This window comes from Ambystoma mexicanum, chromosome 10 (genome assembly GCF_040938575.1).
Source record: "Ambystoma mexicanum isolate Mex_15411 chromosome 10, UKY_AmexF1_1, whole genome shotgun sequence".
Lineage (NCBI taxonomy): Eukaryota > Metazoa > Chordata > Amphibia > Caudata > Ambystomatidae > Ambystoma > Ambystoma mexicanum.
The window spans coordinates 1,415,143,925-1,415,171,752 of record NC_090932.1 but is presented as its reverse complement, the minus strand read 5'-3'; the positions used below and the strand labels follow the sequence as shown (position 1 = coordinate 1,415,171,752).

The 27,828-nt window shown below is 46.4% G+C and overlaps 1 protein-coding gene across 1 annotated transcript in view; it reads right to left on the bottom strand.

Moving 5' to 3' along the window:
• Positions 1-27,828, bottom strand: part of SART3 (spliceosome associated factor 3, U4/U6 recycling protein) — a 559,753-nt gene that overhangs the window by 231,485 nt on the left and 300,440 nt on the right. The window contains exons 11-12 of the mRNA XM_069619464.1: positions 11,656-11,714; positions 3,491-3,600 (exon numbers count right to left, since the gene is read on the bottom strand). Coding sequence (XP_069475565.1) covers positions 3,491-3,600; positions 11,656-11,714 — 169 coding nt within the window. The remainder of the gene's footprint in view (positions 1-3,490; positions 3,601-11,655; positions 11,715-27,828) is intronic.

Below are 27,828 nucleotides of genomic sequence, written 5' to 3'. Positions count from 1 at the left end.
TAAAATAAGCCTGGCTGCTCAGTCACACAACCAACTTGTGTAGTAAAGGCCTATATTAAAAGGTGGGTTACCTAATACCAAGAAGATAATGCATGTGTAGTCCTCACCAGTTGGACTGCACCAATTCCTACCTATCACTTCAAACATCATTAAAGTCTGACTTTTAATAACCGTACAATTCACAATTTCTTCCATAAGGATACAACACCCATTGCTGCTGTTGGTTCCACTGATTGGCCACATGCAATGCAGGTTATGTTACTCTCCCCTTGCCACTCTCCACAGGAGGGCCACTTTCCTGCCACCTGTGGGTTTTCACCATCACACCAGGTAATTGTTGATAATATTGTTTATTCAGGTTTCTCAATTCAAGAAAGCGGTTTCCCCTTTTACGTCCAATGACCTTTCTTTGGCTCAGGCAATGCTGGTTATCTGTCTCACATATTGCCTCCACTTTACTTTGGCAATGGTGGTTATACTTTGGGTTCACTACTGGCCCCTCTTGCATTGGGCAATGGTAGTTACAGCATTACTTAAATATCGTTCTCTCTTTACTTGGACAGTGATAGTTAGAAACGTTATCTTCTCGTTTCCTCATCACATGAGATTTAGGCCAAAAACACTTTCATTAGTTTGATATTCAAATAGTCTATAAGTGGTCAGCAGTTCACTATGGAGTAGGCACACCAGAAGACAAAGGGCTGCAGAGTTTTAGACTCCTGCCTCACTGCCCACTTTCACAGACACTCTGGAACCTCGGCAGGCTACCCAAAGGGTTCCCGCCAAAGTCAAAACTTCACCCAGGACGGCAGAAGGACCAAGAATGTACAAGCACACTTAACATGACGAGAAAAGAATGAAGTCCTCGTTCTAGCAGAATGGTAACCCTTAGGTCCATTACCGCAGCTGCTTTGACTGCCTGCATGTAATAATTACACAAAAGTCATAAAAGTATGTCCACTGCCACCACCCATAATAGTTGGCTTGTCACTGTAAAAAATGTTACAGGAGCAGGGAGAAAGGGGATACCATGCATCTCTCCAGCACTCCACATAAGGCAGGTGTGCTTGTCTCGCAATGTAAAATCTAACTTAACACTTCCTTTCAGGACAAAGGAGACCGAGCTCTGAAAAGAAATCAAGAAAGTGCGCAATCAAAATTTGAATGCTTGTTAGGGAGAATTCTCACTTCTGTGCTAATTCCCTTCAACCTTAGAGACCCTCAGCTATTTTGCCAGACTTTAGGACTTTTTAATTACAACCCTGGAGTGAGACCCTTTTCTCACCCTCTCATGTGTTTTGACCCGATTTTGATTATGTGTTTTCACTGTTTTTGGAGTCTGACAAACTCCACAGGCATCTACTTTTTGTATGGCGACACACAGCACCTTCAGGGCAGTGTCACAGAGAAATCCTTTAGATTTCTCATACGGTTTATATTCCTTTTCTTGGGTGAACTACTGTTCCCAAGAATAGTAAAGTGAAATTGACTTTACTTACCTTTTCTCTTTCTAGGTCCAGCACACCCAAACTTATGCCGAGTGCTGGGGGGTTACCTACTAGCCCCTTATCCTACATTCTCATGTAACATTAATGTTACCCTCACTACTTTAAATGGCTGGTTGTAGTGGTTTACATTTACTAATATTGTGCTTCTCTACCGCAGGCTGAATCCTCAGCTGCAGTATAGCACCCATGGGTGACCATTGTGTAAACAAAGCCCTGGTCGTCTTTTTTCGCCATTTTCCAGTAGTGAGGTCTTTCTTGGGTTTTACTCTGCACGCCAAGCCAGGTTTGAGCCCTTTGTTCATTTTGCCTTTGGCGGGCCTCAGTACTGAAACCCACCTCGGCTCCAGTGTGTCTGGAAGGGCAGGAAGTGAGGGAGGTTCCAGAAATTCCCCTGTCCTTTGTCTTTAGGAATGCTTGAATGCACCCAGTCCTGATTGGCTGGCTGGCTGGCTGTCCTTTCACTGTGTGAGTGGCAGCTAGGTTGTGCATGAATGGGAGAAACCTGCTTGAAAGGTGAGGGTTTTGGAACTGAAGGCAGAGTCGTGCACTGGGAAGAACAACCAGACAAAAAAACGTGAACAAAGCTTGCTGCTTCCTCCTGGACCTTTGAATTGCCCGTTGAAGCCCTGCTGCTATACTGAAACTCCTTTTTCTGATCGACAAGAGAAGCTTCGGAAGGGACGACTTCTTCCATTGGGTTAGTGGGACCAACTTACCCCAATACGAACTCCACTGGACCATCTTCCCCGACTGGCTGTACTTCTTTGCTGCTGCAGGAACCGAGTGCCAGGGGTCTAGAAATCCGTAGCCGAGTGCAACGTCTGATCTGGTCAAAATCTCCAGGAGTCTCCCCAGGACCCTTCAGAAGCAGGACAACCGGAGCTCGAGTCCCCTCACCAGAGTGCAGGACTCAAGGAGTGAAGGAAGCCCATCCGGTATCCAAGATCCGCTGCTGTGCCGTTTAACGAGCGCTGAAACTGCGACGTGCCGCTGATCTGAAAAGAGCATGTAGCTGCCGCAGGAATCCTCCAGACGTCCTCCCTCCTGTCCCACAGAACTGAGGCCCAGGAACCCAGGATCTGCATCGCTGCAAACATGACAGAAACAAGCTGGTCCACTCTTCTTCTAACCAAAGGAACTGTTCTGACTTGGGGTACTTACCTCAGTGTCTTTAGCTTTGCTCTTCACAGGTGAGACTTGCAGTAGCTACTTTGCTCAGAACAGCTTGTGACCCTACACTGATATTTCTTCAAAAAACTTTCCAACTTTGTGCAAGACTGTTATCTAAGAAGTGCCTCAGCTCCATAGACTGCTCCAATTGACTTTGGCTGTCCTGGTTCCCTGCAAACTATTCTAGTCCATTTGACTTGAATACTTACTGTCCCTCATAGATGAGAACTATTAACTATTATTGCTGGAAAATGTTTTTGTATAGACTTCATTTGGAAGATTTAAGTGCTCACATGTTCTGAGAACATGTTTAACCTTCTTCCTTCCCTTCCCTATCTTCCCTAGGGATATATAAATGCCATTACTGTCCTCGTTAGTGAAGTCACATCACGGTGTAGCAAGTGTGTAAGAAGCATCTCCAAAGAGTATCTACCAGCTTTGTGTTGATTCTGGAAAAGTATTTTAAAGTATATTTGATTGTTACGTATATTGCCCTTTTTAAAGAATGCACATTTAAAAACTACTGTTAAATAATTATTTATAACAAAAACCTAGAGTGTAGGTGTTACTTGCTACTTGTATTTGTGGATTTCATTGCTACAGCTCACAATAACCCCTCTTGAGATAAGCCTGACTGCTCAGTCACACTACCAACTTGTGTAGTACATGCCTATACCAAAAGGTGGGTTACCTAATACCAAGAGGGCACGAGTTGCGCTGTCTCCCACAGGATTACTACATCAATTCTGGCCTAACAATGCTCATTCTTGTTAAAAACATTTTATGATGATGTTACTTTGGGCTGGACTTACCGTTCCAAGTTGTAATACTCTAACCACATGTTAGCAAATTTAGCATTTCCTTTGGTCATGATGCTATCCCAGAGTTCTCTGGCCTTCTGAATATTGTTGCAGTGTCGAGCCTTTGGAAAATGAAATATGAACATAGATTACTTTCTACTTGGGGAACCAGAGGATCCATTGTAATAAATATGCACTTAATGCCACCACCTTGGTTATCTAAAAAAGGTATATTAATCACCACTAGAGTGCTTAAACTTAGATCCATATAAAAGTGTACACACAAAACATCTCAGATACGTAAAGTTCAATTTAGGCTGCTGGATGAAAAGCTGTAAAGCAACGGGCAACCGGGACTACAACAACCTGACTCTGGGGACAAAATAGAACACTGTGTAGTGAAATTAATAAAAATGTCTTTTTGAAAAAATGATATGTAATAAAATTGCTAAGTGGACATGATACACTGGTCAACATACACAAAATGGGCTAACGGGAACAGAACACAGCCCCAGTAGATGGCAAATTAAAGAGAAACAAGGGGGTCGGAGAAAAACGAGGAAACCTTGCGGCGTCTTAGAGCACCAGTGATAATAAAAGGCAGAGGATAAACAAAAACAGACCAAAGAAATTGTACCGGAATGCAGTCTGTGCCCTTGGGATCTTTCACTCATATCAAATTTAGGAAAATGCCTAAATAATAATGTGAGCATCATTTGTTTGAGCACCAATTATTCGTTAAAAATTGTAGTTAATGAAAGTGTGTTTTGCGCATTGATACGTAGACTTCAGTGTGAAACTAATAGTATAGTTAAAACAAAGAAACACTTGGAGGGATACAGGGGCCTAAGCAATTATGGCGTTGTGCCAACTTGGGATGTCAATGGGCAGACAAACCATAAGCAGTAAGTGTTAGGGAGTTTTACAAAAGTCCACCTTATGTAGGACTTTAGACGACTCACACTTGGAACACAGGGTTCCAACTCTTATTATAAGCCTGAACCACACAAGCTTTGTTGGCAGCAATGGCTGAGAAGCCAGGCTTATCTTAGGAGGGATAAAGGGCTGTAGGAAGTACAAAGAACTTACAGTATAGACATAGGCCCAAATGAAACACTGGCACACTAAAGTTATATGAAACATATGGTTTATCTTATATATACAAAGTAGGTGAAGTAATTCTTCAGAAAGGTAAATACTAGACCACACAATAAGTAACATAGAAAAACCAATGCATAATTCACAGAAAATAAACCACTTTGTAATACTTTTAGAATGGCAGCAGGCAATTCAAAGGTAAGTAAACACTTTGTAATAACTTCCAGAATATCTGTTTCAGGTAACATTGGATTAAACAAAACCAACATAAATCAGGTACATGCTTGCAATGATTTTCACAGAGGACTAACACTTCAGAAGTCCATCCGTATCTACTTAGGAGTGTCTCAGTCAGATTGGAGGGCAAAACAGGTAGGCACAATCTGTAGAAAGTCAAAAAAGTTGCAGGGGAAGTCTTTAGTAACAAGTAAGTACACTTGTTGAGGAAAAGAGTTAGGGGCTTCAGAGAAGGCTCCCTTTAGACTCATAGGCGTTAAGCCTGGGCAAACATGTGTGGTCAAACTCCCAAACATACGAATCAGCACTCCAGCAACACAGGAGCAGCCAAGCAACTCTAGGTAAGTTCTACCAAGAGTCTCACAGTACCTTAGGAGTGAGGTTGAAGCACGATGCAGCAGTAGCAGAGCCAGTCACCAGATTTTTGGTCCAGCAGATGAAAGAAGGGACACTGGCGTGGATCTCGCAGCTTCTAGCAAAGGATTCTTTGGGGTTCTGTGATTTTGGCACCTTTTGGGAAACACCAGTGAAGAACGATTACCGCCCGGTCGATTCGTCTCGCTTTCAGGTTCCTGCACTCTGGTGAGGGGACTTCCAAGGAGTGGAATCTTGCCTCTGGAGGCCTGGAAGGAGTCCACCAAAGTTACGGGAGGTTTCTATCTTCCGAAAACGATGCACTGACTGTGGCCACAGGTCCCAGGGCATTGGCAGTATGAGGGTCACAGCTTGTTGTCGGATGGCTCAAAATGCAGGTTGTCTCAAGACCGATTGATCTCACCAGTCCAAAGGGGAGAGTCCTCTTCGAAGTGCTCCCAACGCTTGGAAGAAGGCATCGGACAGCAGTGATTACACAGAAGGCATCTCCGGTCATTTCCAGTCTTCTTTCATCTGCTTTTCACTGGGAGTGAGGTCCTGTTTCCACCCTCCTGGCCACCTGCACATGTGGAGTTTGTGCCTAGCTGCTGACCATTCCATTAGGTAGGTGCACTTTCTGTGCATTAATGCACCTCCAGGGGAATTATTCAACCTGAAAAATTGAAATTCCGAAAAAAAAAGAAGAAAAAGAAAAAAAAAGACGAAATGTGCATAAAATTGTTGGAAAGAACTGTTTTAATTGGCATTTTCATCATGCAGCCATTTTTTGAGCTTTAATACCTGGAGCTGCCTTGCTATTTTGAAACTCGTTTTTTCCTACTATTGCTGCTTATTTGGCTGTTTTTGGCCCTTCCAAGATGGCCGCCGTGGTTTTCTTTGTTGTGTAGGCAGGCTGTGCTGAACCACCTCTCCCTGTGCTGCACTCCCATTGGTTGCTGAGTGTTTTCTTCCATCCAATTAGGGAAAGCAGGCTTCAGCCGGCCCTCTCAGCAAAGGCCCACTTCCAACGCCCCTGTCTGCTTCCGGAACGCTAATTGGAGTCCTCCCTGCACCTAAACCACAATGATGCTGCCACCTCACTCCTCTAAGAAATCCGGACTGCCTTGACTTTGCCACCTCCAGACTATGGGTTAGTTCCCTCCCTATGGACTCATTTCTACTGCCTTTGACTATCACTGTTCTTTCTGCTTGTTACTCCCATGTTGTCATCCTGCTGCGCAGTGCTTCCTAAAACCCTTTGCTAACATCCGATTCCAAGATTGAAAAAGTCAAATCTTGCTGTTTTTGCTTTGCTCTTAAAAGTCAAATCTTGCTGCCCATTGTATTTTGTTTGTATACTGTTTCTTCTCTGTAACTTGCCAGCCCAGTGACCTCACCACTCTTTTGTCCCACACCTACCTGCTTTAGCCCCCCCAGTATCTCCATCCTCTCCTCACTCCCACCCCAATGGCGCTTTCTGTTTCTCCTATCTTCTCCAACTGCTTCTCCATTGACTATCCTTCCCTTCTCACTAAGTCTGGTAGGAAGTAGTTCAATAAGGATATCTTGGCCTCTAACCCTGGTCTTCCTATCACCGACACCTACTCCAATGCTTCCGCCAGAGAGACCCTTACCAACATCCTCTTTGTTGTTCCTTCGCCTCTATGGACTCCTCATATGGTCTCTGTGCTCTGGCCTATCTCCTCCTCTCCCATTAATGGTGGCACTCGCTGGGAAGTTCTCATGGCTTCCTTCGACTCCTCTAAAGTCATCATTAATGTCTACCTAAATGGCACTGTCATGGTCCAAGGCCCTCAGGCCAATCTCGTCCTTCATAGGCGCTTCCCCCGCCTCATCAATTTCCTCTCATCTCCTGCTGTCCCCTCCTCTCCCCCCTTGGCTACCTTGCCCTCTCTCTCCTCCTTCTCTGCCCCTCCTAGAGCTCTTTCTCCTCCGCAGGGCGTACCTCAGATCTGTACCCCTCCCCGGAAGGTCTTTAAGGCTGGCAACCTTCTTCATATTGCTACTCTCAACTCTCGCTCTGCCGCCAAACACTCCTCTGCCACCTCCTTGAAGAACTAGACCTTGATGTCCTTGGTCTTACTGAGACATGGCTCACAGCCAGCTCTGTCACGAGCTTTGACACTCTCCTCCCTGGTGGCTACAAGACCTTCTCAGCACCCAGATCCTCCCGGTCTGGTGAAATGGGGGTGGGTAGCCCTGATCTTTCCTGAGTGGATTCCTGCCTCTATCATTCCCACTCAGACCTACTCCTCTTTTGAACGCCTTGTCTGTAGGCTTTCTCCCTCGCCTACCCATTCTCTTACTGTGGTTACCATCTACCAGCCTCCTGGTCAAATCACCTCATTTCTCTGAGTGGGCAGACCTCTCCTCCTCCCTCCTGGCCTCTACCACTCAACTCCTCCTCTTCAGTGACCTAAATATACAGTTAGACTCTCCTTGCTCCTCCTCTACACTCTTCCGTGACCTCTGTGACTCCCTCTCCCTGTCCATCCTCCCCTCTGGCCCGACTCACCCTGCAGGGCACACACTCGATGTCTTGATCTCCTCTGACCTCCCCCCTCTTCATCCCTCTGACCACTCCTCTCTCCTGGAGCGATCACTCCCTATTCTCATCTCATCTCTCCCTCTCTTCCCCCCAAGCCAAGCCTACCCCAACACTGCCACCTACCTTCTCGGACATCCGGCCCATTAAGCGCGTGTCAGTTGAGGCTTTTGCCGCCACTTTCTCTCCCCCGCCCTCCACCTTTGGCTGTCTCATATCCCGACACAGCCCTGTCTCTGCTCTACTCTTCAATTTCTGATACGCTTGATGCTCTTGCCCCTGTCATGAGGATCTGTTTGAAGTCCAAAGCCAAGCGCAATTCCTGGTATGACTCTGACCTAGCTACACTTAAATGTAAGTGTAGGGCAGCTGAGATTAAATGGAGGACTTCCTGTTAATCCTCTGACAAACTGGCCTGTGGCCTGCTACAAAGGCAATACCGACTCTCTGTCCTCACCAAGAAGAGAGTCCACATTCAAGCTTGTGTCTCTGCGGCATCTAACAACTTGGCCAAACTCTTTAAAATCTGCAAGGAGCTGGCCAACCCTGCTGCAGTCTCTACCCCTCCTGTTGCCTCCCAGGCTCTTTGCAATGCCCTTGCCTCTCACTTCATTTAAAAAACCCAGGACATCCTCTCCACCCACACCCCCCCTCTTCCCTCTCCATCTGTCCTTTAGCCACCCTCCCACCATCCTTCTCGTCCTTTCCTCTTTTCACCCCCAACGAGGTCGCTTGACAAGTCCGATCTATGAAAGCCTCTTCAAAACAGGCTCATCCCTGTTCCTCTAAAACCATAAAGGACCACACTGACACCCTCGCTCCGGCCCTTGCTGATTTTTGCAACCGCTCATTTTCCTCTGGATCCTTCCCCTCCCCTCTGAAGCACTCCTTTGTGCATCCTCTTAAGAAACCCACAGCTGATCCTTCTTGTCCAGCTAACTATCACCCAATTTCCATTACTCCATTTCTTGGCAAACTCCTGGAAAAGTTAGCCATCTCTCAGCTTAACCTTCATTCCAATTCTGTTGGCTGTCTCCATGAACACCAGTCTGGCTTCGGAGCTGCCAGAAGCACGGAAACTGCTCTCCTGAACATCAGTGAAGATCTGCTCTCCAACCTTGACCTCTGTCCTCATCCTCCTCGATCTCTCTTCTGCCTTCGACACAGTCAACCATACCATCCTGCTCAACCGTCTCCGTGAAAACCTGGGCATCACTGATCAGGCTCTGGCTTGGCTGACCCCTTTCCTCTCTGATCGACCCTCCCAGGTCCAACTTGGGTCCTTCCTTTCATCTATCTTCCTCTCTACCTGTGGTGTTCCCCAGGGGTCTAACCTCTCGCTCTGGCTTTTCAACCAATACCTGACAACTCTCGCCCACTGCATTGCCACTTTCTGCTCAAATTCCCAGTGGTAAGCTGACAACACCTCATTTTCAGGCTGCCCCCTGCCACCTCCTCTCCCTCTCTCATCTCCGATTGCCTAACTGCCATTCAAGATTGGTGTGCCGCCAATGATCTTTGTCTGAAGGCCAGCAAGACGGAGATCCTCCTCATCGGCACACCTTCACCATCCTTTCCCCTCACTCTCTGGCCGGCCTCCCTTAGCCCTCCTCCTATCCCCACCTGCGAGGCTAAGAACCTCAGTGTCATCTTTGACTCCACCCTTTCCTTCTCCGCCCACATCTGAGGTCTCTAAAAAGTCAGATTTCCGACTGCACGTCCTCAGAGGTACTCTGCCTTTCCTCTCCTTCCCCCAGAAGCTCATGGTATCCCAAGCTCTGGCTCTCTCTAGATTGGGCTATTTTAACAGCCTCTTTCTAAACCTACCTGCCTCTGCTCTCCGCCCTCTGCAACAAATCCAGAACAGGTCTGCGAGACTTGTCCTTGGCCTCAAGCCCTGGGATCTTATCTCTCCAGCTCTGAAATCTCTCCACTGGCTCCCAGTGAATGCAAGGATTAAATTCAAAACCTGCTGCATTGTCCACAAGGCTTTCTGGGGCCTGGATCCAAAATACCTTCAGCTATCCCTCCGCAAATGCCTCCCCTCTTGAGTCAGTCGTTTTTCAAAGAAAGGAGCTGGGGGTAGATCTCGGTCTTCGGCTGGCGCCTCCCTCTGGAACAGCCTCCCTGCCACTCTAAAACTTGAGGAGAACCATCTCTTGTTCCGGAAGCACCTCAAGACCTTCCTCTTTTCTTCTGCCTTCGCTCCCCCTCTCCCCTGCTGATCTGTTCTCTCTTGGCACAATGTACCTGGCCACCCTCTGTCCTTCGGGCCCAGGTACCTGCTCACCCTGCCAACCTCCCGCACTGCCGCACTGCCGCCAGGCCACCCCTTGCACTGGGGTCTGTATCTGTACCCATACAGCCCCCCTTTTTCTTCCTGCACTTATCAGACCTACCCTGTCTGCTGCCTTAAACCTAGCACTTGCAAATTGCTGGCTGCATTACCACTGTTTGTTACCTTTATTATTTATCTATTGTTATTTATCCGTTTCTCCTCTGCTTCGCACTTTCCACTTCTCCCCCCTTCCATGCACTTTTCCCCTCCCCTCTCCCATGCACTTGCGCGTTCTCAATGTCACTAGGCCTAGTAAGATCGTTGTTTTGTTCGCCCGTTCCCCTTCCTTGCCTTGTCACGGTCTGAAACACTTGTGTACAAGCGCGATAGAAATAAAATATCAATCAATTTGGAAGTGGCTGTGGACATCGCTACACTTTTTCCTCGTCGATTCTTCTGTTCTAGGGCTCAGCTTGTCTTCAGCCTCACGGTCAATGCCTTATGTAGGAACCCAGCCAATCGGCAGCCATGCACAATTCAAACTCGTGGGTGGTGGCTGCTCCCTAGCTGGTACTTTCGGAGTCCTCCCAGTTTCCTGTCCTCACAGACACACCAAAGCCTTGGCGGGCTTCAAAAAGGATTCACGCCGAAGACAAAAGTCAAACCAATACCCCCCCCCCCCCCCCCCACCTAGCATGACAGAAGGACCAAAAGAAGGGCTAGGCAAACAAGAAATGGCTACAAAAAGAACACAGTCACCATTTTGGGTCAATGGTGACCCTTTTGTGCACTTCTGCGGCTCAGAGTACAGCCTGAAAGTAAAAATGGCACAAAAGTAGGTAGGATAAAACCACTGCCACCAGCCATTCCCATTAGCTTGTCACTGTAAGCCGTTACAGGAGCAGTGAGAAAGGGGATACTATCTAGCCCCTCAGCACTTCACATAAGGTGGAGTGTGCGGATCTCACAATAGGACAAGATAGGAAGGACACAAATATACCCATAACAGAAAATAAAAAGGCAAGCTCAAAGGGCTCCCAGCAGCACTGCACAGAGTGTGCTGTGTGGTGCAAAAGTCAAAAGACTGATGCCATAAAACTCGGGAGAAAAGTATAACTCCAAGAAAAAAGTATAAATATAAATACAAAAGTATCCCAAGGAGAGGGTATAAAGAATGAGTGAGTGTGGAAAAAGTTTCCCACTCACTCAGGGGAACAGACCGAAAATCCAGTAGTCCAGCAAAAAGTGCTGGGTGCCTCAAATGTAGAGGACAATATGCATAACAATGAAAATCTACCCAACAGCAAGAATAAGTGTGCTTCACATAAAACCCTTTCAGTACTGACAAAGTCGTTATAGGCCACCAAACAAGCACACCAGCATTCTGAATATGAAACAAAATGTGAACACACAGTAAATGTTATGACATTATTAACATACAATAAAATGGAGCTTCATCAAAAAAAGGACAGCGAACGAAATGGGAAATCGCAGCACCCAAAAACATTTTTGCAGGCAATGTCAATAGAAAGATGTAAATCCCATTAGAGACACAATATAATCATGATAAATAAAAGTGATGAATTACAGTATTTACATAAGGGCCTAAGAAAAAAAGTAAAGTGGGTATTCTTAAAGCATTACCTCAATCCATGCCCAGTTCTGAATTATGGTACAGGACGGATCGCCACTTTCACTAAAACCTTGAGAGAAGAAGCAGTACATCAATACAATTTTAAGCTAAGCGCTTTGAATATAGAAATAGGAACAGCACATGAGACTTAACTGACGAATGAGAAAGGCAATAAACCTTCATGTTAGAGACTGCAGTTCTCCATGAAAGGAATAAGATTTTTAATTTCAACAATCAATCTAAACTCAAACAACCTCTAATGCTGTAAACTCACCTATAACCCCTTATGTGTCTCTAATATGCGTTAGTGGGACTGCTTTAAGAACACTTAAATCGTCCTTATGACATAATAGTACCTCAATTGGAATCAAACTGGACACTGCGGTGTGGGAGAAGAGGGCTGGGGGGAGAGGTACGAGTCACGCAGAGCAAGGGTTAAAAATAATAATGCTAGACAGCTTACACAGTTGCATTTAATGTTGTTGGGTCAGTTCCTTTTAAGGCAGTAACGCAGATATCTTCTTCAGAGTTGGTGGCATTCTAGAGAGGAATGCAGATTCATAAGCAACTACATTGAACCTGAATGCAGCCAGCATGGTTGTCCAAGAGAAATAGTTTTCAGGTGGTTGTGACGACCGTGGACAGTTTGCTCTACAGATCATGAAACTAAAGGTTTTGTTTGTGCACAGTTAGGGAGTTTTACATAAGTTACTGTCTGACAGAACTTAGAATCACACCTTGGATGTACAGGGTACCAACTCTTAGGTTTGGCCTGAATCACACAAAGGTTTGGTTGAATGGCTGAGCAGCCAGGCTTAGTGTAGGAGGGGAGGAGGGCCGCAGGAAGGTACAAAGAACTCTGAGCATACACTTATTCAGGAAAGCACTATTACACTTGAAGATATATACAATAAATAGTCATTAATATAGCACTGAACACAGTAACACACGTAGAACACAATTGCAAGTTAAGTAATAGACCATAGGTGTAATAACATTCTTAGTAAAAACATCTAAAACAGATATAAAAACGTTTCCAAATTATAACTTTTTATAACTTTGTTCCAACCCGTCTTACAGAGTCCAACCCTCGCTTATGAGAGTCTCACATGTTCAGAGGGGCCCAAGGCCACCAGGTTAGGAGTGGAGCAGGATAGGCAAGATACAGTAAGTTCAAAAGTGGCAGAGTTCAACAAGAGCTCTTCTGGGTTTGCAGGTAGGTAAAGTTAGGTCTTTCGAGTCAAGGAAGCCTAGGGGTTTCCTTGTGAAGTTGCCTCAAAGAAGGACCAATGTTAAAAGGCAGGAGAGATTACAATGGGTTGTCCACCCCAATGTATCTCTATTGGAGCCCTGCATAGATACGAGATACAACTATCTACGGCCCCCAGGAATAAAGGGCCAGCAAGCAAAGCTCCAGGTAAGTTTTACAGGGAGCAGCACAGTACTTTAAGATGAAGAACTCGTTGTTGCAGGACGGTTCCATTGGAGATGTGACAGCAGACCAGTCACAGGTTTCTCGGTTTTGGCGGCAGAAGTTGACTTCGGCGGATCTGGCAACAGCTCTCTTGCAGACGGATGCTCAGCAACAGATCTTCTCAGTTCTGGCTTGTTGGCGCCTTTTCCAGGATCGGGTGCAGGATGGGTGTCGGGATGACCCACTCTTCTCGGTCCTCATCTCATGTGAGGGTACTTGGGGGATGGGGGGGGAGGGTTGGATTGAGTCTCTGCAGGTCATTTAAGATGCCCACGAAGTTCCAGGCGGATTCATTCTTCAGGCGACGATGGACAGCACAGTGGCACAACACTCCAGGTAGTGGTGAATTGCAGGCCATGGATGTTGCAGCTCTTACAGGGAGCGTGCAAAATGCAGTTCCAGTCCAAGGGAGGAGTAGTCTTGTTCGGATCATCCCTGTCGCTCAGAACTGGCGGTCGAGACAGCAGCGGTTACTCAGCAGGCTCTGGCGGTCACTGGAAGCGGCTGGAATCTTCTTCCTTCAGGCTTCTTCTGATTCTTTTGTTCCAGTGGTCGACTGAGTTTCTACTCCAGGACCTCAGAATGAATGCAGGAACACTGGCTGAGCCCACCATTCACATCCCATGCAACATTTGAAACTTGGGTGTAGCTGTCCAATGGGGACAGCCAGACGCCCAGTCAGAACTGGTTTCTCTCAGGCACTCTGCTGGATAAAGGACTGGGGGGTTTTTGTGGACCTGCACACCGCCCACTTCCTGTCCTGCCAGTCACTCAAAGACCTGTCCCAAGGGAAGCCAAGCAAACACAAAGGAATTAGAGGAACCTCCGCCACCCAGATAGGTAGAAGACCTGTTGGAGAGAATGCTCCTAAATGTGCTAATTCCCTTCACCTTAGAGACCCCCAGCAACTTTGCTGGTTTTTAAGGACTTGATTTTTACCTGGAAAGGGTGTGAGCCTTTTTTTCCCACTCATGTATTTTGATGTGCGTTTTACATTTGTGTTCTTTGACTATGAAGTTTTAAGATAGCTCCCAAAGGCATCTTTTCATTTGTGTTATGCAGCACCCTCGGTGCAGTGACACAGGGTTGTCTTTGTAGACTGCCCAAAGGTTTAAATACCTTCCATGGGATAACGACTGTTTCCCAGAGAATGTAAAGTGAAATTGACTGTCTTTCCAAATGTATAGACCCAGTACACACCACCTTACAATGGAGTGCTGGAGGGGTTACATAGTATCCCCTGTGTCTAAATACTCATAGCAGTCAAATGCTACCCTTTCCTATAGAAAAGGCTGTTGCCAGTGGTTTTACAACAAACAAATGATTTTTCCCGACCGCGAACACCGGTAGCTAAGAATCACAGGAGCCATGTTTTTCAAGATGGTGTCTTAAACCCCTTTATTTTAACAGGTCCCGGTCTTCTTTTTTCGAGGTGCCCGAAACTCCCTAGGAGACCCAAATGCACTCTGGCGTGATTGGCTGGCTGTCCGGCTGGGTGAGTGACAGCTAGGCGGGAATGAATGGGAAAAAACGGTTTAAAAAGCGAGTCTCCAGGACTGGAAGACAGAGTCGAACACTGGAACGAAAGAACCAAAGACGAGCTGCAAGAGTACGGCTGCTGCAACTCCTGGACCATTGGTTTGCCCGCAGAAGCCCGGCTGCAGGTCTGAATTGCCAAACTCCATTTGACAGAGAAGCTCCTTCAAGGATGGCTTCTTCCTTTGAGTTGGTGGGACCAATCAACTCGTAAGACACCTGGATACCATTCTCAAGGCTGGTTAGGATTAACCAGGGAGAGGGACACCAGTTTGTGTTCTTGAATCTACAGCTACTGGAACTGAAGTGACTCCATTTTGTTTGCTTTCTTCGACGATCCCGTGCAGTGCAGGAGTCCCCCCCAAAGTCGTCCTTGTCCCCACGACTGAGGCTCAGGAACAGCAAGATCTGCAGGATCTGCCAGGAACTCAGACTTCAGCAGCATTTGTTTCTTCAAGCAAAGGTACTGTGCCAACCCGATTGAGAGAACACCACTCTTGCGATGAAAGTCCATGAAACTTTCCCATCTTGCAGGTCTAATCAGCTTGTGACCCAATATATGATTCTTTTTCACCAAAACTACTTCTAAGAACTTTCGCAAAGACTTTATCGTTTGATATGAGAAATGCTCTTTCCTATCCAGAACACTAGCCCATTGACTTTGGCCTGGCCTATTGACTTGAACTGAACTCCTCTGGTGAACTGAAACTATTTGCACTGTCTAAAAAGTATATATGATCTATTCTACTTACCTTGTGCTCCTTTTCTAAGTACTGAACTGCAATTTGGCTCCTATTTTAGGGGAGCTCAAACTGTCTCAAAACCATAGAAGTTTGTATTGAAGTGTATTGGTTTATAATATTAAGTTGTCTTCTATTGAAATGTTTTCTAAATGATTGTGTAATAAATTAATAAGTGTTTTTACCAAGAAACCTTGAGTATGACAATGCATTACTTACCGTAAAAGCATTTCTGATGGTTGTATCTGGTTAGATTCACATGCTGTGCATAGTTCGACATCCAGTGGTCACTGCGGAGTATTGCATTTTGTTTTTCGTAGTCGAAAAGGGGACGTCGACAAGGCGGGTCTGTAACACTATCCCTATAGTGACGTGCAGTGTACCCACAATCCCTCACGTGTCGAGGTCCCTCTGTTTGTATTTTTTCTGCCCTGAGGGAGCCTATTAGTCGTGAGAGAGTACAGAAAAGAGATATAGAAGAAAGTCTATGTTCCTTCCATCCGAGCGGGGAGGAAGGGTGGGCGCATGTGAATCTAAGCAGATACAACCATCAGAAATGCTTTTACAGTAAGTAATGCATTGTCTTCTGATGTTTGTTATATCTGCTTAGAATCACATGCGGTGCATAGACTAGCGAGCAGTACCTGGAGTTGGAGGTGGGTTGTGAGAAGGAACAGTAGAAAAAAGATGTCTTAATACTGCTTGTCCCACCTGGGAATCAGATCTAGAGTGGGCATCTAGACAGTAGTGTTTTGTAAAGGTGTGAACAGAACTTCAGGTTGCCGCTTTGCAAATGGACTCAAGAGGGACATTTGCAATGAAAGCTATGGAAGCCCCGGTGCCTCGAGTGGAGTGTGCTCTTGGCTTGAAGGGTAGTTCTCTCTTAGCAAGAGAGAAACAGAGAGTGATGCATTGTACAATCCATCTAGAAATAGTGGATTTTGAAACTGCATCTCCTTCTCTTCCTGCTGCCACGAGAGACAAAGAACTGATTAGTCTTTCTCAATGGTCTAGTTCTTTCCATATAAAACATCAGTTTGAAGGATTTTGAAAGGACGTTGGCAGTTCTAGTGACTGGTTGACATGGAATTTAGAGATACATTTTGGTGCAAACCTAGGATGTGTGCGTAGAACCACCTTATCCTTGTGAACTTTTACAAAGGGGTCTAGTACAGAGAGCGCTTGTAGTTCACTTACTCTCCTAATGCAGGTGATAGCTATTAGAAAAGCAGTCTTAAGAGTGAGGTCTTTAAGTGTTGCTTTGTGCATGGGTTCAAAGGGTGACCCCATGAGCCCGGTTAGTACCACATTTAGGTCCCATCGGGGGAGCGGGATTAGCTATGGGAGGCTGGATCCTCTTCACCCCTTCCATGAAGGCTTTAATAACTGGGACTTTCCACCATGACACTAAATTGGCAAGTGGTGTATGCGGAAAGTGCAGCTAAATGGACTTTAATAGAGTTAAACACCAAGCCTGAGTCTAGTAGGTGAGTCAGGTACAGAACAATTTGTGTGGGAGAGCAGTGAACTGGGTTGATGCTCCTTCCCCTACACCAGATGACAAATCGTTTCCATTTGCTAGAATAACAGTGACGAGTATTAGGCTTTCTAGCCTCCCTGAGAATGTCCATAAATCTCTGCGGGAGTTGTAAATGTCCAAATTCTATGATCTCAGGAGCCAGGCTGCTAAGTTCATGGTCTGAGGGCATGGATGCAGTGTCCTGCCTTTGTCCTGTGACAGCATGTTGTACGGGCAGGGAAGTTTCACTGGAGGAGATAGGGACATCTCCATCAAGTGAGTGAACCATGGCTGTCGGCCCACATAGGGGCCACCAGTATCATGGTAACTTGTTCTTGGTGTATCTTGTGCACTATCTTGTTGAGAAAGTGAGTCGGGGGGGGGGGGGAGCGTAAACAAATTTCCCTGACCATGGTATCAATAGACCGTTCCCCTTGGATTGGTTCTGGGGGTACCTGGAGGCGTAATCTTGGCATTGGGAGTTCTCCAGAGTTGCGAACAGATCTATTTCTGGGAATCCCCATTGTGTGAAGACGTCGAAGACGATGTCTTCGTGTAACCGCCATTCGTACTCCGAGGGCAGAGGGAAGTCCCAGCTGAGTTCGTCTGCTAGCAGATTGAGTTCCTCTGGTACATGTTGTGACAGTAGGGACGTGTTTGAGAGCCCACTTCCAGATTTTCTGGGACAGCTTGGACAGTCCTGGAGAGCGAGGCCCCCTTGCTTGTTGAGGTAGTACATGGCTGTGGTGCTGTCCGTGAGGATCATCACTGTCTTTCCATGCAGGTGTGCCTGGAAGGCTTTCAGTGCCTTGAACACAGCTAGTAGCTCCAGTAAGTTTATGTGCTTGGAGTCCAAACTCCGTGAGCAGTCCGATGGGACAGGTGAGCCCCCCCCCCCATCCTGTGAGGGATGCATCTGTGGTTAGAGTGGCTTCCACTGCGGGGGTGGCGAATGGTTTCCCTATTACCATGTTTTCCACCACCGTAACAAGAGAACCAAGGCCTGCGAGACCACCACTAGATTGTCCAATTGTCCGCTGGCCTGACACCACTGGCTGTTGAGCCACTCTTGCATTGGGCGCAGGCGCGTGTGAGGTACCAAATAAATACATGACGCCATCATTCCGACTAAAGCGCATTGCTTTGCGTACCCTCACCTCTCGACCGGCCACATATTGAGGGATCTGAAACAGCATGTTTTGGACCCTCTCGTTGGAGGTGAAGACGAGTCCGTCCTTTGTTCGAATTAGAGCCCGTAGGAATTGTTTGATCTGGCTGGGGTCTAAACTGGACTTCTTTTCGTTGATGGAGAAGCCCAGTTGAAACAAAAGGTCTAGAGTCTTTTGGGTTTTGAGAAGCATGTTTCGTAAGAATCCCCTTTTATGCGCCAATCGTCGAGGTAAGGGTATACTGGGATGGACAACCTGCGCAGGTGGGCCGCTGCCACTGCCAGTACCTTCGTGAATACTCTCGGTGCTGATGCTATGCCGAAGGGTAGCACTCTGAACTGGTAGTGTTTGCCCTCTATCATAAACCTGAGGTATTTCCTGTGCGCTTGCAACATTAAAATATGAAAGTATGCATCTTTCATGTCCAGTGTTGTCATGTAATCTCCCTGTGAAAGCAGGGGGATTACCTCCTGTAGAGTCACCATACGAAAGTTTTGAAGTTTGACAAATTTGTACGCTTGGCGCAGATCTAGTATAGGGCGCATCGTTAAGTCCTTTTTGGGTACAAGGAAGTACACTGAATAAATACCTTCCGTTACCTGAGATAGAGGCATGACCTCTATAGCTCCTTTTTCTGGGAGTTGGTCCACTTCTTGAAGAAGGATGGCGAGGTGTTCTGGTGACATGCGTCATCCCCTTGGGGGTCTGTACGTAGGGGAACTGTTGAATTCTATACAGTAACCGCATGCAATGGTTGATAGTACCCAGCGGTCTGATGTTATACCCTCCCATGCTGGAAGAAAGGATGTTAACCGGCCCCCGACCGGCGATGCATGGGAGGGGACCCGAATCTTTGAGTCATTTGGTGTTGGTGGCTTGGGATCCTCTAGGGGTGGCACCCTAACCTCTTCCCTTGCCACGACGTTGTCCTCTTTGGTTGTATTGTCCACTGGTGCCTTGGTTAGAGGACCAGTTACCTGCAGAGTATTGCTGCTGCTGCTGTTGTTGCTGCTGGCGTTGGCCTCGGAAAAAGCGTTTCTTGCCATAACCACGTTTGTTGGGAGGCCTTGAAATTTGGTCTAGGGTTTTGATGGTGTCAAATTCCTTCTTTGCAGTCTCTAGTGCCTCATGCACCGCCTTACCAAAGAGGTTGGCATCTTCTATAGGTTTGTTAATTAGAGATGCTTGTGTTTCAGGTTTAAAGCCTGAATTACGTAGCCATACATGGCGTTTGAGGAGGATTCCTTGGACCAGGGAACGGCCAGCCGTTTCTGCAGCATCCAGAGTATTTTTAATGATGCTTTGGTTGACTAAGGTCCCTTGAGTAACCGTGGCTAGAAGCAGAGCACGTAGGGGTTCTGGTACCTCCTCGATGTCCTTACGTAGTTTGCTCCATTGTGCATCTGCATAACTTGCCAGCAAAGAGTAGTTGTTGGCAATTCTTGCGGAAAAGGCAGCCGAGGCTGTAATCCTCTTTCCTAGGGCATACAATTGTTTACCCTCTTTATCTGATGGTGCCTCGCTAGTTGACAGCGGGACCCCTGCTCTTTTCCTTGTATTTGTCATCACTAAGGAGTCTGGCAGAGATTGGCCCCTGATGTATAATGGGTCCGATGGGGAAGGACTAAATAATTGTTCTATCCTCTGGTTGACCCCTCTGATCAACGCAGGTGTAGATAGTGAAGGAATAATTTGTCTCTTTACTGAGGCGAGAAGGGGAATGGTTTGGCTGACAGGGGGTTTCTCCTTGATGATCTTTTCTACAAAGTCTATGTCAGGAGAAATTTCCCCAGTCTCGATTTTGAAATGCGCTGCTGCCTTGCGTAGTAGTGCATTAAAGGTGGGTTGATCATCTATAGGTGACGTATTCCTAATAGGGGAGTCCGTGGAGGGGGAGGAGGGACTGGTTTAGGGCGTCAGGGTCTGAAAATGCTGATGGGACTGCCAGGGCTGTGAAGCGCCCTCTTCTGGGTCTTCTCCGAAGCCCCCACCACCCATATCTGGGTCATCTTCAAATCCTTCCTCCTCTAGGTTTTGTTCCCCTTCATTGCCTAAGAATTTGTCATCCTCCTGGAAGTGGGGGTCCCCTGCAGTGAGGTCATATAAATCTACATCCTCTTGGGGGGGGGGATCAAACAGCCTAGGGTACTTGGCCCTGGGATCCTCCTGAGGTCCCTCTCTTGATCTCTTGGGTGTTGGAAGGTTCTGAGTCTCCATAAACCTCTCAATTTTGTCCATACAAAACTGGAGTCTCTCTAGGGTTTCATGAGGTACCCCAGAGCGGTCGTGGGGGTATGGGGGGGGGAAGGGGAGGGCCTTCAGTTTGAAAACGCTTCAACCTATCCCATAATGTCGAAGAAAGGTTCCCCTCGCCTTCTGAAAAGCCTTCTGGTAGGCTAGGAGTCCCTCTCGACGGAGGGGGCAATTACTGCCTTCCTTCTGACCTTTTCGGCGTCTCCCGGGCCTTGTGAGCGGTGACCGACGTTTCTTTCGCTGTCCGTCTCTGGCTATCGGTGGAAATAATCTGTGCCAGGCTATCGACAACTAAACTGTCTGTCGAGGGTACCTGTGGCGTCGACGTTACAGGCATCGCTTGCTCTACGCCGACGGGCGCTCTCCGACGGTGCACGTCGTCTGGCGGTTTAGTGATAGCGCCCTTATCTGGGGGTAGCCCAGTCGCTAGTCGCGTTTGCAGTTGCGAGGGGGGCTTAAGACTCTTACCGTCTGAGGAGGCCACTGGTAGGACCTGCGTCTCCGTTGGTGCTAATGCTCTCTTCGTCTTCGACGAGGAAGAGCCGTGGGTCGTGTGTTTATGGGAGTGTTTTTTGTGTGCGCCAGTGTCGCCGGGGTGTTCATCCCCATAAGCAGGGCGTGAGCCGAGCTTGTCGGGGCCGGGGACAGACGAGGAGCGTGAACGCTCCTTAGAGTGGTCTACGACTTCTGAAACGGACGTCGGGTTATCACATTCCTTGTCACTTTCGGCGGCGCGCGATGAATCAGACCTAGACATGGCGTAGGCTGCCCACCTTTTGACCCTGCGGTCTTTTAAAGTCTTCGGCTTAAGAAGCTGACAGGCCGCACAGCCGTCCTCTTTGTGGTTGAGGGGCAAGCAACGGTTACACCGTTTATGCTCGTCTTTCCAGGTAAACTTGCCCTTGCAAGAACCTCACAAAAGAAAGTACATACAAAGTATCCCCCTGCCCCTGCCTTGGTAACAGGGTGTTAACCAAGGGGAAATAAAGAAACATTACTGTGGAAAGCTCCAGGAGCTTCCAGTAACACTGCACAGATAAGAGTGCAGTACATGGAACTTTATGTATGCTTCTCAGATGTATATCTATTTAAAACACTTCCTGCTGAAAGAAATATAATGGCGGTTATCAAAATCCTCAACATGATGGAGGCCCATCATCTGCAACTGGACTTTACTCTCTTGGATCACTCACTCATTAACAAGTATAATCTTTCTACTCACATCAAAGGGAACTGCCTCAATTTCATTTTTCCATCCTCAAATCATAACTTCTCTGCTCTGTTGCATCCTCTTCCTTACAGACAGGGGAGTTGCTAGGTCTGGAAAGGACCCGGGGCTAAGCTGATGTCGGAACTGTTGGGACTGGGGGCTAGCTAGTATTTTGGCTGTAGCTCCTGAGATTCTATCCGGGGCTACAACCAAAAGATCAGGGGCTATAGCCCCCTTAGCCCCCCCCTAGCAACGCCCCTGCTCACAGACCACTCACCTATCCATGTCACCATCTCAGTTCCCTCTCCCCCTTACCACCCACTCATAGTACAAGAAATGTCATACAGGACTCCATGGCATCCTATAGCAAACCAGGCAAAGTCCACGCTTTTTGCCTTTTCACCCCACACTATTACACTTGCCGTCATTCAATTAAAAAAAGCTCTTGCTAACTCCCTTGACTGCCACTACCCTGTTAATTTCCACCTCCTACTCTTGCCCCAACCATGGATCTCTTCAGCCATTCAACATCAAAGGAAAGCTACAGGCCTCTACCACTGGGGAAATAATTGCTCCAATGCTCTTTTTACTGCATTAAAAGACTCATTTTCACCCCCACTACTGGTCTGGACTACAACAAATCCACCAACTACACTATCCTTATATCCTTTCTCCACTCTCACCACCACACACTATCCATTTGACCCTCAGAATCTATGCCTATCCTCCCCTATAACTGCTGAAGACTTTGCATTTTACTTCACTAACATGATTACTCAAATACGAGAACCTACACATTCTCCTCTCGCTTTCACCTGCTTGTGAACTGGCGGAAACTGCGATTTGGTCCTAATCTATACTTCCACCATAGTACGTCTTTTTCCTGGGCAGATTGTGAGGTCGCAGGCTGACCCCGATTGGACAGCCTCCACCTACCTGCATGTTGCAGGTCCCTCCCATAAGTGAGCAGGTGCATCCCCCTGCCTGAAATCTAAAACAAGGAGAGGACTTGGAGCAGTTTAATGTCAACCACAATATCCAAGTATCTGTTGCCAAAGGACAACAAGTGACATACAAAACGAATGCTTCTGCAATCAAAATTGGCCAAGCCAAACACTGTTTTGGACCTCTGCCTTCAAATCGACTGGAAAGACAGGAACTGGGTTCCTTGCTCCTCTGGACTGGTGGGACCAACTGGTCTTAAGCCCTGCTCAATAACTGTTTCAAGGTTGGTGTCATCACCAGGTATGCATTTGTCCTGCATCTGGCTGGAAATAAGACTACCACTGCTTCGTCACTGGAAACTTTGCTAGCATCCTCAGACCTCTGCTCTAACCTCACAAACCTGCTGCTGTCGTCTCACTACGAGGAAGGGATTACTGGATGGCAAGTCTGACCAGGCTGCTCCCGATGGCCTGCCAATCCTGTCCCGAGTCACACCAATGTTGTTGCTTGTGGGGGGTAGGGGGGTCCTCCTGAGGGGTCCCTCCTGTGATCCTGGAACTAGATTCTAGCTGTGCACCGGGAACCAAATTCTAGCAGACTTCAGCCTGTTCTGGGGTCGCTGCCTGAGTCAGACCTAACTCATGGGAAGCCTCAAACCCACAGCCTTTGAGCATCCTAGAGTAAGGTCTGGAATGACAGTCATTTCCCACACAGATTCCCCTGCCCATGAGGTCTGTGGTGTTAGCAAGAGTTTCCTTTTGGCGGCTTTCCTCCCATAGACTTCTACAGGATATCCTTATTTTTTGCTTTGTTTTTACTCATGTCCTGACTTGTGGAGGTTAAGTAAAGCCGTCTGCTTTACTTCCCTTGCCTTTCAGCTCATTCTTATGATACTTATCAACCCATATATCACTGCTGAGAGACTATGTCACTATGGATTTCATGTATTTTTACTGACGTGGTTCTTATCACCCCTATCTCCAGAGCCTTCCCTCCACCCCTAAGGGAGTGCCCAAGACAACCTCTCAAACCCACCAAGCAGGGGCTGTAGTAGGAATAAAGATAGGGACAGCATATCCCTGTCACTGCGCATCAGAGAAGCGAGCAAGCAGCAACACCCCCTGCAATGAGCGACTACTCTCATCAGCACAGGAGAGGCTTACTAATGTCAATTTCTTTTTTGATTGTCTACTGCTTATACCTTACAGTAACACAGTGTGTATTGAATACACCATGTAGAACATATCAATACACAGTACATTTAAATAGATGCCCCACATAAAAAGTTCATTCAAAACACCTGACAAATTTCTCAGTAATCACTCAATGAATGCTTCCTACAGTCATGTATAATGTAAATATTTTAATGAGAAATAACTACTAAAGAAACATTGCTACCAATATGGTATAATGCACACAACACACAAAAGCAAAAAGTAATTTTTTTATTGTGCATTTAGTTAATACACACTTTAAGCACATGGAAAAATATATATAAATCACTTCAATCATTACATTTCAGATTTTCAAATCTAAAACAGGGTTAAAAAACAATTACATAGTTACATTCTACCTTTAAAATTGTAGTTTTTTAAGTACTCTTTTTAAAGCCATGATGTGTGTCAATTAGATGGCATGCGATTTACAGTACGCATAGCGAAGGATAACCAATTTCATTCAAGTTCCTTTAGTGCCTCTTTCCATGTACAGAAAGCTGCTGCCGCGATGACCAACGATTCGGCCCCAAACAAAGTGGACCAACATTTGTTGTGCGTTATATGTTAAATTTTAGTAATAAAGCGGCAGTAGCCTTTCTGATATGGATGTTTTAAAGCTGGGCAAGAGGTAAATATATGGCAGCATGTTTCGACTTTCCTGCTGCAAAGGTGGATAGTCGTTCTTTTAATGGGATATTTTGCATGGTCCAACCATTTCCATGGTGGAGTAATTCATAAATATGCAGCCGTCATTGTCTTTACGTCAACTCAAGACCAAGACTGATCAACCTTCTCAGAGATGGCACTGCCACCTTAAAAAAGACCTGCCTCACCAGGTATTGCTACGCAACCTCAAAATCCTGCTAGGTAATCGTCATAGAAGCACCTGACCGTTCAATACCTCTATACCTTTCTCAATGTGATATGCATGATGGGTAACACCTCATACTCACTACCTGTAGCAGGTAGGGAGATGTGGGCTGGAGAAGACTAGATGCCTGGAGCAGTCGACAATCCAAGAACAATGCCAAAAACATCAAAAACCACCCATCAAAACACCATGGGTTTTTTTTAATCAAAAAGCAGGAAAATAGGAAAAAAAAATTCAAAAAGAGTCAATGCCGATTGGGATCAACCATGGTGGCAGCATCAGCCAACTAAGAATAAGATGTGTTCATAGGTGGCAAGCTCATTTGCTTTGGGTAGAAATGTAAAAATATTCCCCATACAGCTCAGTCAAAAATAATCCTGCTCAAAAGCCAATAGCCGTAGTCCTTTCGTGACTCAAATGCCTCAAAACAGCCAAAAATCCAATTTAGTAGCTTCAAGAAGTAGGCAAAAAATAATTGAAGGCATTGCCCCCTCCCTTTCTTCATAGAAGTTGACTGCCCAGTGCGTCTGCCTCCTGTCATCATATGCCAACTCCTGTCTGGTCCGTGCACAGTTAATCTCCTACCCTGTCTTTCGAAGTAAGCCCTTTTATACTTTTCTGAGCATAAGCTGTGCACTCCCCTTATTAGCATAATATCCAACAGAAGCAAAAAGCTGTTTAGACTATCAGTCCTCAGAAAATTCAATCAGGACCACTGGTGGCACAGCTCATGCATACCATTCAGACACACTGAAACGGTATCAGGTAATATTATCCCCATATATATGGTCGCCGTAAATAATATCGCCGGGAAAAGGTCACGGTGATATTATATGGGTGACCATATATATGGGGACAGGGGCAAAAAAATTTGAAATAAATAAATAAAAATGTGGGTGTTGCGAGGGTGTCCCCCGCATGTTCCATGCAATAATGTCGCCACAAAAAACGGCAATTTTTCAGCGATATTTTTGCATGGCGAGATGTTTGTGGCGACATTATTACATGGAACCACTGAAACCAGTTTGTGGATTGGCACCAGACAATACCAATCGCAACCCACTTCTGCCAACAAACAGACATGGCCCTGCAGTAGCCCGTGAAAAGCCTCAGCTTTCCCAGGCACTGGAAGTCCATGTAAGGATTTTCCTGTTCTCACAGGTCAGGTAGAAGACTTAGTGACAAGATGGCCAAAGGACAACCAAAAACCCTTGTGGCCATGTTTGGACACTATTCACAATAGGTAGCTAAATGCGTTAAGGCTAAACTACATTTAAAAAATTGTAAAAACTAATTGCTGTCACCAGTTTGTTCGTTAGGCACACCTAAAGTAACCAAAAATCTTCTGAGTGTTAGTCTAGGGCAAAACAAAACGTGTACCACATTGTACTACATTGTAAAATGCATTGTACAATGATAACAAGTTTCCACAAGGGGCAACAATGTAACAAGACTTAGGGAAACAATGTTTCCCAGTACTAACAGCCTGAAGAACATGTCAGTTTCCCCATGACAAATGAGGAAAAGCCAGTGTAGTGAATCTGATGGTTCAAGTCATATTAAAAAATAAAAGCAAAATGTTTGGGGGTCCATAAAAATGGAGGGAAAGGTGCTGTGAAGAGAAATCTTTCCTTACAGATACTTTGTATCTTTCAAACTTTTTTCTTTTGGGGCTTATTGGTTACATATAGCCCAAATGCAACCAAACACGCAAAGGCCTTTTCAAAAGGCAGACATAGTACCAATAATGCGTATACCTAGATTTTTTACATTTTGTTTTTGCCTTATGAGAATATGGCCGACTCTACACAAGTAACTAATAATATGTGGTATGAACAGACAACCCGAGTGGGGAGGGAGACATTTGATGAGAGCAGTTACATAAAGGGACATCATTTCACCAAAATGCCAGAGGTAGCGGAAGTGACAGCACACGGCCCTTGTCCCCGAACCTGAAGTGACATTACAGGAAGCGATGACACACAACCTTTCAGCCCTTGACAAAACAGGAAGTGGCATCACATAGCATTGTTCCTAAGTACACTACGAAAAATATGGTTACGATAACACTGTCATGCGATATGCATTTCAGACAAGAATGGATTCCCATTTGGATCGTTAATCATCAGTGTGTATAGGCCGATATTACCAAATTACTGTGAATGCAAGCAGACATCCAAGACCAAATGATAATGATGTGTTTAGCACTTACGCTTAAGTGCTTCATATAGAACAAATATACATGCAATATCACCCTATCCGAGTTGGTAGTGTGAGAAACCTGACTGTATCTCCCTAGCTAGTTCCTGGGGAGCTGTCATCGAGGGGCCTGGACACGGCCATCGCTATTGGATCCAGTTCCTGGGGGTGGACCAGTGAGGGAGGATCACCTGGATGGAGGGTCCTCGGGGAGTGGGAGACTGACGGGTGAGACGCAGTATCCCCCTTCTTTCAACACCTTTTCCCCATCCTACCACATTGGACATTCAAAACCACTGCCCCCCCACCCCTTTTCCGACACAAACACTTTCACATGACACACAAGAGAACAGACTAACACCAGAGCCGTTTACCTGACATGTCCCAATACAAGGAACAAGCAAAGTCAGGCAATTGATCAGAATCACACACACATAACAGCCATTTCCCTTCCCCACAGGGATAAAAGGTGGAGCAAGAGAGCACAGTACGAGCTAGGTAGACCGCAAGACAAGACAGCTATCCAGAACTGGCAGTTCAAGAAGAGGAGAAAGGCAGCAAATATCAAGAGGCTAACAAGGAGAGACACAACCTTTCCCTTTTCAACGCAGACCCGTGAAACCTCTGCAGAGGGAATCATAAGACTGAGGACAATAGCCCAAGTGTGGTGCAGCAGATGCCAACAGTACACGCAGCATATTGACGCTGATAAGCCGGAGCAAGGGAGACTCCTGTTACCGTGGAACTGGCTTTGACTCCAGTTCCGAGGAAAGCCAAGCAGTTCATCACAGCGGTGAGTCGAAGGGAAAACCTTTAAGAACCGGGCTGTGGTGAACGAAAGGCGCAAAGTGGCAAAGTGAGAGAAGTTCAGAGAACTAAGATTGAAAAGGGGTAAACCATCTGCAGAAAGGGACCAGCTCTGGGAAACCCTGGTCCATCCCCATTTGAGTAAAAACTACAGCTACCAGAAGGCCGTAGCAGAGCTACCAAGATAGGTCAAAGTGGTTGTTGGGCAAAGTTTGTATGCAATACCCTCTGGGACCACTAAACA